Source organism: Salvelinus namaycush, chromosome 36 (assembly GCF_016432855.1).
Source record: "Salvelinus namaycush isolate Seneca chromosome 36, SaNama_1.0, whole genome shotgun sequence".
Taxonomy (NCBI): domain Eukaryota; kingdom Metazoa; phylum Chordata; class Actinopteri; order Salmoniformes; family Salmonidae; genus Salvelinus; species Salvelinus namaycush.
The window spans coordinates 16484778-16502660 of record NC_052342.1 but is presented as its reverse complement, the minus strand read 5'-3'; the positions used below and the strand labels follow the sequence as shown (position 1 = coordinate 16502660).

At 44.9% G+C, this 17883-nt stretch overlaps 1 protein-coding gene across 1 annotated transcript in view; it reads right to left on the bottom strand.

Annotated features, from left to right (window-relative positions):
* Positions 1–1450: 1450 nt before the first annotated feature.
* The window catches only part of LOC120030439 (large neutral amino acids transporter small subunit 2-like), a 24075-nt gene continuing 7642 nt past the window's right edge, over positions 1451–17883 (bottom strand). Inside the window, exons 3-11 of the mRNA XM_038975841.1 lie at positions 16657–16808; positions 9284–9409; positions 7944–8097; positions 7333–7456; positions 6887–6990; positions 4585–4681; positions 4151–4300; positions 3765–3942; positions 1451–3183 (exon numbers count right to left, since the gene is read on the bottom strand). Coding sequence (XP_038831769.1) covers positions 3014–3183; positions 3765–3942; positions 4151–4300; positions 4585–4681; positions 6887–6990; positions 7333–7456; positions 7944–8097; positions 9284–9409; positions 16657–16808 — 1255 coding nt within the window. The 3' untranslated portion in view covers positions 1451–3013. The remainder of the gene's footprint in view (positions 3184–3764; positions 3943–4150; positions 4301–4584; positions 4682–6886; positions 6991–7332; positions 7457–7943; positions 8098–9283; positions 9410–16656; positions 16809–17883) is intronic.

Here is a 17883-nt window from a genome sequence, read left to right as displayed (position 1 = left end):
ATAACGAAGAACGGTGACAGTATGTCCATGGTAATGAGATAACGAAGCACGGTGACAGTATGTCCATGGTAATGAAATAACGAAGCACGGTGACAGTATGTCCATGGTAATGAGATAACGAAGCACGGTGACAGTATGTCCATGGTAATGAGATAACGAAGCACGGTGACAGTATGTCCATGGTAATGAGATAACGAAGCACGGTGACAGTGTGTCCATGGTAATGAGATAACGAAGCACGGTGACAGTATGTCCATGGTAATGAGATAACGAAGCACGGTGACAGTATGTCCATGGTAATGAGATAACGAAGCGCGGTGACAGTATGTCCATGGTAATGAGATAACGAAGCGCGGTGACAGTATGTCCATGGTAATGAGATAACGAAGCACGGTGACAGTATGTCCATGGTAATGAAATAACGAAGCACGGTGACAGTATGTCCATGGTAATGAGATAACGAAGCACGGTGACAGTATGTCCATGGTAATGAGATAACGAAGCACGGTGACAGTATGTCCATGGTAATGAGATAACGAAGCGCGGTGACAGTATGTCCATGGTAATGAGATAACGAAGCACGGTGACAGTATGTCCATGGTAATGAGATAACGAAGCACGGTGACAGTATGTCCATGGTAATGAGATAACGAAGCGCGGTGACAGTATGTCCATGGTAATGAGATAACGAAGAACGGTGACAGTATGTCCATGGTAATGAGATAACGAAGCACGGTGACAGTATGTCCATGGTAATGAGATAACGAAGCACGGTGACAGTATGTCCATGGTAATGAGATAACGAAGCACAGTGACAGTATGTCCATGGTAATGAGATAACGAAGCACGGTGACAGTATGTCCATGAAGAGGATACCCTCCCACTTTAAATAAATAAAACATCACTTTTTTTTCTGTGGTGACTTACCATACAGTACGTCATGTGACATCTAGTGATATACAGGCACAAAACACATCTCTGTCACGCAACTTTCAAAGACATCGTAGAACTTTCAGAGCTGCAGTATAGGCCTAAGGTCCAGGCTGACTACATGGCAGACACATGCCAGATCTCACAACGTCTGGATAGGTGTTTAACATATCTGCTAACCACAGCAATCTGATGCCCCACGGACCATTTGATGACTTGACACACAACCATCGGTTGATGGGAAGGCAACATCCGCAACGTAGTCACATGTGCTCCACTATAGGGTGGCAGGTAGCCTAGCGATTAAAAACGTTGGGCCTGTAACCAAAGGGTTGCTGGTTCGAATCCCTGGGCCGACTACGTGAACAATCTGTCGATGTGCCCTTGAGCAAGGCACTTAACTCTAATTGCACTGGATAAGAGCGCCTGCTAAAATGTAAATGTCTCCAATGATTGTTTTTATATTATGATCAATTATATTTATTAAAACACCCCTAAATAAAGCACTATCAAACTTTTATAGAGTGGATTCATAGATTTGTTTTAATTTACAAAAATACTGAATTAACCTCATGATAGACATTGACATTAAAACACAGGAACACTACTGGTTGGCCTCATTCACAACAGTACAGTACGCTTAGCTACACATGATTAAACTTGTGTCAATTCTCTCCGCGGAGGTTCACGTGTGTTTGTGAGCATGTGAGTTTGTGCATGTCTGGTCAATATTGTGGAGAACCCTACTCAAAATGCTCTTCAGAGTCTGCTAGCCTACCCCTATATTTTTCAAGACTTCTCTGTTTGTTAGTATCTGTAAAGGTTTAGCACTGTTGTCAGTCTGTACTGCTAGTCTTTCATTGAGCTGGTGGTCCATCTGTAGAGTTGATTGTCTGTCTTTAATGAAATCCTTCTCAGGTGTCCAGTAAAATGATGTCACTGAGTCAAAGTGGAATATTCAAAATGGCCACTCCTTTCTTTTTCTCTTCCACATGAAATGTTTTCTTAGCTCTTTAAAAATATCAGAATAAAATAATCTGTCAACATCAATGATAACAAAAATAGACCAATACCTAAGTACAGAATATTTCAGAATTAGAGCGATAAAAGAGTTGATTTTGCACCAGGCAAGGATCTGACAGGCACTGAACCAGATTACCCATAGGCTCTTAAATGTATACCTCCGCTGTTGCATGATGTTGAATAGAAAAAAAATACACACTAAAACTAACATAATAAAACTAAAATAATAACAACGACACATGATATAAACAATTATCACAGATATAAAATACATTTTGGAATCACAGTTGTTAAAATTAAAAAACACAGACAGTATTTAGTGTATTTGACATAGAACATAAAATGAATTGATATTAATTTGATGTTTTTGACGATAAAAAAATCCAGCTTTGGTGTGTTTTCAGTAAGACAAGGCAAATTCAAAAGGTGGCAAAAACGAAATACAAACTGACACAAGCAATACTGATGATGAATCTGCCACAGTACACTACGAGTACTTTAAAATGGCCGCCACTCTCTCGCTCATGGGGTGTGCAGGGAGTGTGTGGAGGAAGAGGAGGAAGATGAAAAAGAAGTGGAGGGGGAAGAAAAAGAGGAATCCTTATTATTGTCAAGTGGGTAAATTTACAAAAACGAGGGGATGAAAAGAGGTGTGTATCTGTGAGGATGTCAGGTTGGATATGTCTTCTACAATAAGCAGCATCGAAGGGAGGCAGACTAAAATGTAATGACCAGATATAGGTCTATAATCTTCCCTCTCCCCTAAATGTTTCTCTCCTCCTCCTTCCCACCTCCTCCCACCCCCTCCCACCTCCTTCTCCTCCATTTGTCTATTTGGGACAGCATTCGTGATTGAAACAAAGCTACAATCAGACGTCTGAACACATTAAAATAACAGTGTGTGTCACTGAATGTTTCCAAGTCTGTGAGTGTGTGGGTGTTAACTCCCCTCTGCCATAGTGATATACCTGAAACTTTTACTACCTCAACGAGAGTGTGTTTCTCTGAGTTTGTGTGTGTCTGTGTGTGTATGGTGAGGCGTTGGGTGTTGGGGGGGTAGTCAAGGTGTGTGTTCTGCAGACTTTTGTGTCTCGCCGTCCTCCTGCGAGAGAGGAGCCCGCGACTCCTTCAGCTGCTCGCACTCCTCCCCACTCCCTGCCTCCTCGCCTCCCTTCGTCTCCCCTGGATACACCACCATACAGAACTTCTGGCCCAGGTAGGTCATCTTGGCTGGAGAGAGAGAAGAGGAGAGGTTAGGATACTAGTCTAGAGTACAACAGTATAGTAAACGGCCAGTAGATACAGAGAGAAGCCAAGGAAGTTAATACAGTGTAAGGAGTCATAAGGAAAAGAGCCACGAGTCAGAAGAAGAATCCGTGTTAGTAGTGATATCTTGTGAATCAACATTCATAATGTCATGTGACTAGAAAGCCAGCCATTTGAATAATAATAATAACAATGCTTTTGAAAGTTGAACGTTGCCACGAGCAGCACCGCAGATATTGAGATGAGCGAGATGCAAAACTTCGCTCTCACACAGTCGCACACAGCTTCACGCTGTTCACAGAGTGGTAGCCAGGGCACCAAAACGGCAGAGAAATTGAGCCTCGCACTTCAACGCTCTTAGTTGTTGCGGAAATTAAACCACTATGCTGTTTACTTTCTGAAACTCTGTCATATTGCTGAGTCTACCTTTAATGAAGTTCCAGGCCATCCTTGTCAATACGAAGTTATTCTTAACTGACTTGCCTGCTAAAATAAAGGTTAAATACATAAATCAAGTTGAAGGAATTTGAACGAGGCTGCCGTACCAACGAAGGTGTTAAAGCACTCAGGCTTGTTGTCCCAGTAGACACCCAGGAAGTAGACAGGTACTCCAGTCAACATGATAGCCATACCGAGGCCACACACCACGGGCTCAGAGTACAGGGAGAAGATGAGCAGGAAGGCCCAGAACAACAGATAGATCACAGGCCATGCCAGACTGATCTGTAGGAGGGAGAGAGACAGATGGTGGAGTCAGTCATTGTGCAAACCACAATAAGATTGCATATAATAGGCCATCGAATACCTAGGGTCAGATTGACTAAACATTGAGAACATAACAAAAAGGTCAAATAAAAATGTTGGAGAAAGTCTAGCCCCTATAGAACTTAATTCAACCCAATGCCAGGAATGGGTCTCCTAGGAAACTCACCCTGATTGGTCGGTGCATGTCAGGTTGCTTGATGCGCAGCACAATCTGCCCGGCAACAGTGACCCCGTAGAAGAGGTAGTTGATAAAGCCCACGTAGTTGATGAGGGTGTACATGTCACTGGTGCACAGCATCAGCAGGGTGGACAGACACTGGGGCATGGAGGGAGAGAGGGATAGTGAGAGAGAGGTTAAAGGGTATCAGATTGCTTGCTAGAAGCTTCTCACTGGGCACTGACGTCAGTTTAACGTCTATTCCATGTTGGTTCAACGTAATTTCATTGAAATGACGTGAAAACATTGATTCAACCAGTGTGTTCCCAGTGGGTTGTGACAGTGACATTTTAAAGGCTGGCTTCATTGAACTTTATATTTGTGGCGTGGACAGGGAAATTGGTAAACAGTCTGAGATAGAGAAGGACGGAGTTGGTACTCACAGTGAAGAGCAGAGCAGGGATGGGGGTGCAGCGCTTCACATGGATCATAGCCAGAAGACTGGGGAGGTGGCCCTCTCTGGCTCCAGCAAAGAACAACCTGTTGGAGAGAAAGAGAGAGAAATAGACAGAGATAGATAATCAGAATGAACACCAATTTAATCTGCAACACAAAATACTGTAAAACACTGTAGAGGAATACATGGTGGTATAAAGGTCTGGTACAGACGTACAGTAAGAGTTCCTAGTCAGAGATTCAGATGAGAAATATCAATACTGTATAATTAGACATAAGGAGAGATCAGCAGATAAAACCTGGTTGTTAAAGGAGAGATCAGCAGATAAACCCTGGTTGTTAAAGGAGAGATCAGCAGATAAACCCTGGTTGTTAAAGGAGAAATCAGCAGATAAACCCTGGTTGTTAAAGGAGAGATCAGCAGATAAACCCTGGTTGTTAAAGGAGAGATCAGCAGATAAACCCTGGTTGTTAAAGGAGAGATCAGCAGATAAACCCTGGTTGTTAAAGGGAGAGATCAGCAGATAAACCCTGGTTGTTGTTTATTTTTATTTTTTTTAAATAAATGTTATCCCATTTTCTCCCCAATTTTCGTGGTATCCAATCGCTAGTAATTACTACCTTGTCTCATCGCTACAACTCCCGTACGGGCTCGGGAGAGACGAAGGTCGAAAGCCATGCGTCCTCCGAAGCACAACCCAACCAGCCGTACTGCTTCTTAACACAGCGCGCCTCCAACCCGGAAGCCAGCCGCACCAATGTGTCGGAGGAAACACCGTGTACCTGGCCCCCTTGGTTGGCGCGCACTGCGCCCGGCCCGCCACAGGAGTCGCTGGAGCGCGATGAGACAAGGATATCCCTACCGGCCAAACCCTCCCTAACCCGGACGACGCTATGCCAATTGTGCGTCGCCCCACGGACCTCCCGGTCGCGGCCGGCTGCGACAGAGCCTGGGCGCGAACCCAGAGACTCTGGTGGCGCAGTTAGCACTGCGATGCAGTGCCCTAGACCACTGCGCCACCCGGGAGGCCCAAACCCTGGTTGTTAAAGGACAGATCAGCAGATTAACCCTGGTTGTTAAAGGAGAGATCAGCAGATAAACCCTGGTTGTTAAAGGGAGAGATCAGCAGATAAACCCTGGTTGTTAAAGGAGAGATCAGCAGATAAACCCTGGTTGTTAAAGGAGAGATCAGCAGATAAACCCTGGTTGTTAAAGGAGAGATCAGCAGATAAACCCTGGTTGTTAAAGGACAGATCAGCAGATTAACCCTGGTTGTTAAAGGACAGATCAGCAGATAAACCCTGGTTGTTAAAGGAGAGATCAGCAGATAAACCCTGGTTGTTAAAGGAGAGATCAGCAGATAAACCCTGGTTGTTAAAGGGAGAGATCAGCAGATAAACCCTGGTTGTTAAAGGAGAGATCAGCAGATAAACCCTGGTTGTTAAAGGAGAGATCAGCAGATAAACCCTGGTTGTTAAAGGAGAGATCAGCAGATAAACCCTGGTTGTTAAAGGACAGATCAGCAGATTAACCCTGGTTGTTAAAGGACAGATCAGCAGATAAACCCTGGTTGTTAAAGGAGAGATCAGCAGATAAACCCTGGTTGTTAAAGGAGAGATCAGCAGATAAACCCTGGTTGTTAAAGGAGAGATCAGCAGATAAACCCTGGTTGTTAAAGGAGAGATCAGCAGATAAACCCTGGTTGTTAAAGGAGAGATCAGCAGATAAACCCTGGTTGTTAAAGGAGAGATCAGCAGATAAACCCTGGTTGTTAAAGGAGAGATCAGCAGATAAACCCTGGTTGTTAAAGGAGAGATCAGCAGATTAACCCTGGTTGTTAAAGGAGAGATCAGCAGATAAACCCTGGTTGTTAAAGGAGAGATCAGCAGATAAACCCTGGTTGTTAAAGGAGAGATCAGCAGATAAACCCTGGTTGTTAAAGGAGAGATCAGCAGATAAACCCTGGTTGTTAAAGGACAGATCAGCAGATTAACCCTGGTTGTTAAAGGAGAGATCAGCAGATAAACCCTGGTTGTTAAAGGAGAGATCAGCAGATAAACCCTGGTTGTTAAAGGAGAGATCAGCAGATAAACCCTGGTTGTTAAAGGAGAGATCAGCAGATAAACCCTGGTTGTTAAAGGAGAGATCAGCAGATAAACCCTGGTTGTTAAAGGAGAGATCAGCAGATAAACCCTGGTTGTTAAAGGAGAGATCAGCAGATAAACCCTGGTTGTTAAAGGAGAGATCAGCAGATAAACCCTGGTTGTTAAAGGGAGGTTGATCCTAACCGTGAGGAGGTGAAGAGGGATCCGTTGACCCCTCCGAAGGTGGACAGAGCTACAGAGATGGGCATGATCCACGACATCACTCCCAGCAGCTTTTCACCAAACGTCTGGAGGGAGGGAGGGGAGAGAGAGGGAGGGAGGGGAGAGAGGGAGGGAGGGGAAAAGAGATGGTTAAACACACACTCAGAAATTCAATGAACTGATGCATAGCTACATAAGTATCACAAACATGTTTATATACTAAAATTGAAAAAAGAGTGGAAGATTGATAATTATTGATTATGTTACTGTGATGCTACTACACGCTTCAATACTCAAAGTTTAATTTGAAGCGCATTAACTCTTAGTGACCAGAAGGGACCGCCAGAGGCCTTTTGCAATACTGAATATGAATAAACCCAGAGCACGTCTGTCTTCTTTCTGACAGGGTGGTGGGTGGAGCTACTCACCACGGCAACAGCGTTGGAGGCCAGCAGCTCCTGAGGACTCATGGCGGTGACGTAGGCGATGTTGGCGAACACGTAGACGAACGTCACCAAGGGGATGGAGATGAAGATGGCGCGAGGAAGATTCCTAGAATAGAGAGAGGAATGGAGGGATGGGGAGAAATAAGTAAAATATATATTATCTTTACCACTACCTACATGGCAACATATGATCTATTATCTTTACAACTACCTACATGGTAACATATGATCTATTATCTTTACCACTACCTACATGTACAAATGACCTCGACTAACCTGACTCGGTACCGGGACACCCTGTATATAGCCTCATTACTGTTATGTCATTTTATTGTGTTACTTTTTATACATTTTTTTTTACCTTAGTTTATTTAGTAAATATTTTCTTAACTTTATTTATTGAACTGCATTGTTGGTTAAGGGCTCATAAGTAAGTATTTCACGGTAAGTTGTATTTTGCGCATGTGACAAATACGATTTGATTTGATTTAGTGCACAACTTTTGACCAGAGCCCTATGTGCCCTGGTCCAAAGTAGTGCACTACAAAGAGATCAGGGTGCCATTTGAGAGGCACTAAATGGTAGTGTCTTACACATAGGGGTCGACCAGCTCCTCAGTGACGTAGTTGAGGAAGTTCCATCCCCCGTAGGCGAAGGAGCCTTGTAGAAAGGCCAGGGCTATCAGTCCCACATCGTACTCCTGGAAGGGCTCGAAGGCATTCGCTGGCTCCAGCCAATAGTACTCTCCTGGAGGAGAAGAGAGGACCAGACGCTTTAGAATTACGATTTTGTAGTGTTTGGAGGAAATTATCATCTGTTTGAAGTTGGTCAACTGCTGTTACAGCAACGCAGATCAATAAACACACTGCCAGGTCACACATGGCATAACAATGAGGAGGTGTGTGGCAGGCAGGCAGACAGACAGACAGACAGACAGACAGACAGACAGACAGACAGACAGACAGACAGACAGACAGACAGACAGACAGACAGACAGACAGACAGACAGACAGACAGACAGACAGACAGACAGACAGACAGACAGACAGACAGACAGTACTATTGTGTACTATTGGTTTGTACAACATGTCTGCTTCGTAGCCCAACCCATCTGTCTGTCTTCTTTCCCCTGGCTCACCTTTTCGTTGGCATGCCAATATGAACACGACATGTCTCTCTCTCTCTCTCTCTCTCTCTCTCTCTCTCTCTCTCTCTCTCTCTCTCTCTCTCTCTGTCTCTCTCTCCCTCTCCCCCCTTCCATCTCTCTCTGGTGGGTGACTCTCCCATACTCTCACCCATATGTTCTAACACCAACACTCAGAATCTCCTCTCCTCTCCTCTCCTCTCCTCTCCTCTCCTCTCCTCTCCTCTCCTCTCCTCTCCTCTCCTCTCCTCTCCTCTCCTCTCCTCTCCTCTCCTCTCCTCTCCTCTCCTCTCCTCTCCTCTCCTCTCTCTGTGTCCACAGCCCTATTGTTACGGTTGTCTCTGTCCGTCTCTCTCATAACTGAGCCTCACGACTGTTATGATAACTAACCCACAGAGACACGCTGGGATGGAAACTACATTAAAACCCTATTAGCTCTGTGAGTTTTACCAGAGGGAGGCTATGGTAACGTCTCAAATGGCACCCCTATTCCCTATGTAGTGCACTACTTTTGTCCAGGGTCCGTTGGGCTCTGAATAAAGGTAGTGTACTATATAGGGAATAGGGTGCCATTTGGGCCCCAGACTTTGCGTCCCCAGTGACCCAGTGATGGGATGTCAGTGGGGTTTTGTGTCTCTGTGTCTCTGGATCGAGAGAGAGATTAGAAAGATGCAGAGGCACAGATGGTGTAGGGACACACACACGTATTGGCACGCGCACACACGCGCACAAACACTCACACTCACACTCACACTCACACACATACACACACACGGAACCTAGTCCTACCCTTGCAGATCTGCACGATACCCATGATAATGATGAGAGCCAGGGCCAGCAGCTTGCCGGCTGTGAAGATGTCCTGGACACGGGTGGCCCATCGCACACTGGAGCAGTTCACCCACGTCAACAACACTGTGTGAGAGAGAGAGAGACAGAGAGAATGTTATTATGGATTAAATATGCATTATTTCCCGTAACAAGTTTTAGCCATGATGCTCCTGTACTGCGCGCGTCTGAGTGATGGTAGCGAGGAGAACAGGCCGTGGCTCAGCTGGCTGAGGTCCCTGATGATCTGCCTTCCTGAGACACCTGGTGTTGTAGGTGTCCTGGAGGGAAGGCAGTGAGCACCCGGGGGTGCGTTGGGTTGTGCGTACCACCCGCCGTAGTGCCTTGCGGTCGTACCAGGTGTTTTTACTGTGGCAATATAAGATAGGGACTGATAATGCCACGAAAGCTTGTTGAATTAAATTGCGAGAAACATTACAGAGATCAACACAATTCACACTGGGCGTTGTGTTCCATCCATTCATATCCTCCGCTGCTCTCTGCTACATCAGACTACTGAGAATAACAGAGGAACACAATGGTGATTCCCAGTACAATAAACAACACTGCAGACTGGAGGAATTCTCACCATACAATTCTCACCAACTCAGTATAGAATTGTTGCTAACAATGCACAAAGGGAGACGTACAGTGCACAGCTACACTATATTCCCCCTCTGCTCTGTTCTGTTCTTGCCTTTGAAGGCTTTATAACAGCAATCAGTGAGAGCATTGGACACATACAGTAGATAGTGGTGGTAGTACTATAAATAACGAAGTAAGGAGAGTGGGATAGAGGGAGAAAGAGATTGAGAAACAGATAGATATAGCGGTATCAGGTGGATGGACAAATAGAAAGAGGGCAAAGTAGGTGTGTGTGGGGGGAGGTTTGTGTGTGTGTGCGTGTCTGTGTGTGTGTGTGTGTGTGTGTGTGTGGCGGAAGTTACAGTAACACACCTTGTGCTGCAACTGGCGTGACGTGTCATAAAAGGTGAAAGGCATGCAGCGACATCTCTGTACTATCACAATGAACTATGACCCCTCTCTCCTTGCCTATCAACTTCTCTGATAAAATGACAACGACCACACCCCAAAGACCTACGGGTCTGAGTTTATCAACAGACACTGACTGGGCGTTCAGCCTGTCTATTCTACAATCTGTCGCACCTTCACGTTTGGGTACAAATCTGTCGTTCTGCCCCTGAGCAAGGCAGTTAACCCACTGTTCCCCGGGCGCCGAAGACGTGGATATTGATTATGGCAGCCCCCTGCACCTCTCTGATTCAGAGCGGTTGGGTTAAATGTGGAAGACACATTTCAGTTGAATGGATTCAGTTGTACAACTGACTAGGTATCCCCCTTTTCTGTCTCTCTTAATACAGCACCACAGTACATTACATCAGGGCTAATGGAAGGGCCTGCGATGGACCAGCGTCCTGTCCAGGGTGTGTACATCAAGCTGCCTCACACTGCCTTGGCTACTTACTTACTTACAAGGATAAGGCTACTTACTTACTAGGTTAATGCTAAACACGATGGTATTGAATTCTAGAGTGTAGTGGGGGCGGCAGGTAGCCTCGCGGTTAGCATTGGGCTAACAAAAGGTTGCTAGATCGAATCGCCCAGCCGACAAAGTGAAACATATGTTGATGTGCCCTTGAGCAAGGCACAAAGGAATAATCTAGTCAAAACCTATCTTTTGACACATGACATTACACATGACATTACACACACACACATCACATTACACACACATCACATTACACACACATGACATTACACACACATCACATTACACACGCATGACATTACACACACACACATCACATTACACACGCATGACATTACACACACATGACATTACACACACATGACATTACACACACATCACATTACACACACATCACATTACACACACATGACATTACACACACATGACATTACACACACATGACATTACACACACATCACATTACACACGCATGACATTACACACACATTACATTACACACACATGACATTACACACACACACATGACATTACACACACATGACATTACACACACACACATCACATTACACACACATGACATTACACACACACACATCACATTACACACACATGACATTACACACACATGACATTACACACACATCACATTACACACACATCACATTACACACACATCCCATTACACACACATCACATTAGAAATACCTCAGAGCTTATCTGTTCTGGTCAGTCTGCCAAGGAACAGAGACAGGCTACTCAGCCAGACAGAGACGGAGAGAGGAGGAGGAGAGGAAAAGGGGGTGGGGTGGGAGGGTTGTTCATAGTTTATAGTTGTTAAAGAGTGTATGGTGTTTAGCCGTTTGGGGAAAGGAAAGGGGGGGAGTGCGAGGGAAGGGGTAGGGGGGATGTAGGGCCTGATCTGTGGATATGTTGTCAGCTGGTAACACACAGTTAGCTGGTCCCAGGTCTGTGCTTTAGCTCCTCTACAATACAGAAGTTTACTAAAGCACATAAAGTGTAGATCTGGGATCAGGCTAACACAAACTGTGTCTACCCTGCATGGGAGTAGGAGCTGAGCAGTGTGTGTGTGTGTGTGTGTGTGTGTGTGTGTGTGTGTGTGTGTGTGTGTGTGTGTGTGTGTGTGTGTGTGTGTGTGTGTGTGTGTGTGTGTGAACATACAGCACAGATGCACTCTCTCGCAAGGTGACGCCAAGCAGCAAGTGTGTTTGCAATCATCTACAGTAACAATAACCTATGTAATGGAAGATATCTGTGAGATTTCTGAAATTTGCCCGACAGTGCAGTTATATCCACTTTGCAGCACATTAAAAGAATATATACATTTGACCTGTGCTGCAGTGCAGGGAACATTCTAAATCATCCCAACGGAATCTCATAGTCCCGTGAATAAAAACAACATGAATCCTACTCCCATTCCCACGCTGTTCTATATGTGGTCCGGCTGAGTAAGAGGAACATCCACTGGTTAACACCTGGGAAACAGTTTGTTACTGAGCACACACTGGAACATGCTGAGAAGCTCCATAACATGACTGTTCAATAACAGGACAACACGCAACCCCGCTCCAGGCCATGAGGACAGAGAGAGAGAGGGGGGGGGGGAGGGGGGGGGGGGGCTGGCCTGCAACATGTTTTTGAAACTCAACACGTTTCTAATGTTTCCTCACTGCTGCAGCAGCAGTCTGTCCCAGTGACCAACCAATGGTTAGTGGTTGACACGAGTGGGGGCCCAGGAGGGGAAGGAGATCAAGGCAACTCAAGAAAACAAACAGTATATACATATATACATATATACGTATATACTTTATTGTCGTTTTTTTGTGTATAGTCAGCAAAAATGGTCACACAGCACCATATACAGGTACAGCAAAACCCCACCATCTATGCCTGCTATAGATACAAATGTAGGATTTAATTTGTTCACTCTTCTGTTGATGGGCAGGAAATGCAAACTTGTAGTGTATTTGATTTTTAAAAAGGCTTCTAAAGTTTGTGACTTCCACTTTGAAATGTCAGACTTGATTTGCCCTAACGAAAAATATCACTCACTGTATAAACCCCTACAACAATGTCCATTAATTATAATCCACATAATAATTCGCATTTCCTGTTGCTGAAGGATGATTTTCCTGCTGTAGCAAACTGCCTCAAATGAAGATCCTACTGTATTATTGACTGTATATTTGTTTATTCCATGTATAACTCTGTGTTGTTGTATTTGTCGAACTGCTGTGCTTTATCTTGACCAGGTCGCAGTTGTAAATGAGAACTTGTTCTCAACTAGCCTACCTGGTTAAATAAAGGTGATATAAAAATGTCAAAAAAACGTCTGTAGCATATCATTTTTCAAGGGCTACATCGCTATACTTAAAGAAACGGAGGAAAATAATATCTGGACTCTCCTAGACACATGAAACCCCCTTGTATAGCACAACATACAGAATGTCCCCTGAAACCACCGTCAGAGATACAGAGATACAGAGATACAGACTGTACCGTACATGCAGGCTAACACAAAGAAACCTAAAACAACAGAGACGGAGGAAGAGGAGGAACAGCAGAAAGAGGAGGAAAAGAGAGAGAAGGAAAAGGAACAGGAGAGAAGAAGGAGAGAGAGAGAGAAAGGAACTTGTCCTAAAGTAACCCTTCACCCAGTTGTCTTATTTTCCGCCGCTGGCTGTAAGAGGAACAGCAGCAGAACACAGGAGAACACAGGAGAACACAGGAGAACACAGGAGAACACAGGAGAATGAGTTGGTGAAAAACAACAACAGTGACGCTGAGCTCGACATTCTGCTTGACAACATCTGACCAATTCGTTTCGAGGAAACACACATTAGGGCTATCGCCTTGGCCAATCAGATTGCAGTGTTCTAAAACTATTGCACATCATCATCGGTGTAGGAAACACTCTCGGCCAAGGAAAATGAATCTTTCTGGCAAGTCTCAACACATCTTTCCCCAGAGGCATTATGGATTGCATAAGGCTTCAGGGAAGAAAACAGGTACATTATGTACATGTACGAGTGCTGGTCTAGGATCAGTTTAGCCCTTTAGATTGTTCGATTATCATCATTTTCTGGACAGGGAGGACCTGATCCTAGATCAGCACTTCTATACTCTGAGAATCTTTGTGAATACAACGCCCCCAGATCTTCTCTAATTACTGAAACAATCCCAGCTGGGATGACTGTGTGACTGGATGGCACAAAGACGCCCACAGGGAGTCGGTCAGTCTGCACCGCCAAACTATCATAGTATTCTGCTCTATGGCTGAACTGAAAAACATCAGGGCAACAGAATAGCCACAGGTGCATTCCAGCTAAAGTGGGTACTAGGCTTGAATGGTGACACGAAAGAACAGTTTCCCACAGCAATTATTCGTCAGTAACAATCGAGCCAGTTACAAAAAACCTATTGATGAGATCAACTCATAAAAAATATCATTAAACAGTTCTTATGGGTTTTGGGGAAAGATTTCACAGACAGAAGAAAACATATTGAAGCTATCTGGGAGGTTGTTGTTGTTGTCACAAACTAGCTTCACACTGTCTGTCTGTCTGTCTGTCTGTCTGTCTGTCTGTCTGTCTGTCTGTCTGTCTGTCTGTCTGTCTGTCTGTCTGTCTGTCTGTCTGTCTGTCTGTCTGTCTGTCTGTCTGTCTGTCTGTCTGTCTGTCTGTCTGTCTGTCTGTCTGTCTGTCTGTCTGTCTGTCTCTCTGTCTGTCTGTCTCTGTCTCTCTCTCACTCTCTTTCTCCCCATCTCTTTCTCTCTCTCTCTGTCACTCTCTGCCTGTCTGAGCCCACCTTGTGGTATTTGGGCTACGTGTGTGAGGTTTGTAGAGAAGTCTTTCACTACCACTCTCAGAGTGGTGCAAACACTCTCTCCTACTCTGCTACCTCTTTTTACTCACTCTTTTTCTTACATGTTCTTTGACCGTGAGTCACAAGTGGATGTTACTGAAAGAACAGAAGAGAAAGTATGGCAGGAGGAGGATGTGAGCGAGAGACAGAGAGGAAGAGAGAGAGACAGAGAGAGAGATGAAGAGAGAGAGAGCAAGAGACATGACGAGAGCGCGCGAGAGAGAGATGAAGAGAGAGAGAGAGAGAGAGAGAGAGAGAGAGAGAGAGAGAGAGAGAGAGAAAGATGGAGAGACTTCTATGAGTGTTACTGTTCATTTTTATTGTTTATTTCACTTTTGTATTATATCTACTTCACTTGCTTTGGCAATGTTAACATATGTTTCCCATGCCAATAAAGCCCCTTGAATTTAATTTAATTGAGATAGAGAGAGATGAAGAGAGAGAGGGTGAGGGAGATGAAGAGAGATGAAGAGAGATGAAGAGAGAGAGAGCGAGAGAGATGGAGAGAGCGCGAGAGAGATGAAGAGAGAGAGAGCGAGAGACAGAGACAGAGACAGAGAGAGAGAGATGAATAGAGAGAGAGAGCGAGAGAGATAGAGAGAGCGCTAGAGAGATGAATAGAGAGAGAATACCTGACCACCGTGACTGACTCAAAATTAAGGAAAGCTTTGACTATATACAGACTCAGTGAGCATAGCCTTGCTATTGAGAGAGGTCGCCGTAGGCTCAGTGTAAACTGAGCTGCACTTTCTAACCTTCTGCCAAATGCATGACCATATTAGAGACACATATTTCCCTCAGATTATACAGACCCACAAAGAATTCAAAAACAAATCCAATTTTGATAAACTCCCATATCTATTGGGTGAAATACCACAGTGTGCCATCACAGCGGCAAGATTTGTGACCTGTTGCCACAAGAAAAGGGCAACCAGTGAAGAACAAATACCATTGTAAATACAACCCATATTTATGTTGATTTATTTTCCCTTTTGTACTTTAACTATTTGCCCATCGTTACAACACTGTATATAGACATAATATGACATTTGAAATGTCTCTATTATTTTGGAACTCGAGTGTAATGTTTGCTGTTCCTTTTTATTGTTTATTTCACTTTTGTTTATCCAAATTTCACTTGCTTTCCCATGCCAATAAAGCCCCTTCAAATGAATTGAAATGAGAGAGAGAGACACAGAGAGACAGACAGAGAGAGAGAGAGACAAAGACACAGAGAGAGAGAGAGAGAGAGAGAGAGAGAGAGAGAGAGAGAGAGAGAGAGAGAGAGAGAGAGAGATGAAGAGAGAAAGTGTGTGTGAAGGGTGAGTGAACCAGAAAGAGACCCAGGTTAAATTCAACCTCACGAAGTTGTTCCCCACTTTTTGCCCTCCTTCACTCTCCTTCACAGATCTGATATGATTGAATAAGTGAAAGCAATACAACGTAGACTAGATGTAGCTACTGCTTGCACCGATTCCAGTTTTCTCAGATCTGTGAAGGAACAATCTGTTGATGTTTTACTCCTCTCTCTTTCGCATGTCCTTTCCACTCTTCCTGCATGAAGAGGCGCTACTACTACACCAATACAACAGAATCTTATGGGTTTCCTACAAACAAAACATATTTGGCATGCAGAGAGTTGACAAAACACAGAGTAGAGAACAAACCAATCTAAGTTGTCAAATTGTAGCATAGAATTGCATTATCATTGCATAGCTAAACATGAAGAAAAAAACGTATTTAACAAAAACTCTCTCTTTCCCTCTTGTTTCTATCTTTCTTTCTTTCTCTCTCTCTCTCTCTCTCTCTGTCACTCTCTCTCTGCCACTCTCATCTCTGTCACTCTCTCTCACATTCAATCCATTCAACTTTTCAACACCCTTCCACCCCCTCATCATCCCCCTCCTCCACCTCTCCCTCCAGGGTACAGGGTACTCACGTAGGCAGACGCCGGCCAGCAGGCGCAGACCGTTCTCTGGGGGGAAGCAGGTTGGGAAGAGGGGCTGCAGGACGTAGTTGGAGAAGGTGAGGGCGATCACCGCCTGGTTGGTGGGGTAGATCACCAGCACTGCGATCCACAGACGCAGGAACCTAGAGGAGGAGGAGGGACGGAGGAGGGAGGGAGATGGAGGGAGAGGAGAGGAAGGGGTAAATTAGGGTTATGTAGACACTGACGTATGTACGTGCACGCACACACACACACACACACACACACACACACACACACACACACACACACACACACACACACACACACACACACACACACACACACACACACACACACACACACACACACACACACACACACACACACACAGATAGTGTGTTTAAAACATAGAGTACGACTGGATAACAATGTATTGTATAAATCATGAAGGGGCAGAGCTACTCTTAGAGACATAGAGGTCACTCACTCACTCACTCACTCACTCACTCACTCACTCACTCACTCACTCACTCACTCACTCACTCACTCACTCACTCACTCACTCACTCACTCACTCACTCACTCACTCACTCACTCACTCACTCACTCACTCACTCACTCACTCACTCACTCACTCACTCACTCACTCACTTACTCACTCAGAGAGTGGATGTATGTGTGTTTGTGTGTGTTAAGTAGGGGGCAGTGATATTTATCTGACAAGAGGAGGAGGAGGCCACATCAGAACATGAACAAATTCTCCACCAGCTTCTGGAGCGGTCGTTATGCTTCGCTGCGTTCCCCATGTTAGCCTGGCTGTTACTCACAAAAACTGTGTGTGTGTGCATGCGTGTGTGTATGAGCCAGAGTGTGTCTATGTGTGTGTTAACAAAATGTTCACAAGGCAATACGTCTGTAAGATTAAAGTAAAGCCCCAAAGCTGAGCCCTCAGTTAAGGAATTGATTTGCTAACAATGTGTGATAGTACGTCATCAGGACTGAGGGTCAGCACCACCATGGCTGGAATGCCTGGCCTGACACCCCCACACCAATGGGGTGGGCACATCCACAAACACCTATGGAGAGTCTCTGCGGAAGAGTCCCCCCCCCCCGGCAACGCAGGGGTGTCGTTATCAACAACCTTGTTTCTGCTGTACCCTCCTACTCCTACACAGTACACCATCAAAACAAACACTCCTTGATCGTAACTTGGTATCACAGAGAGAAGGAAACAGT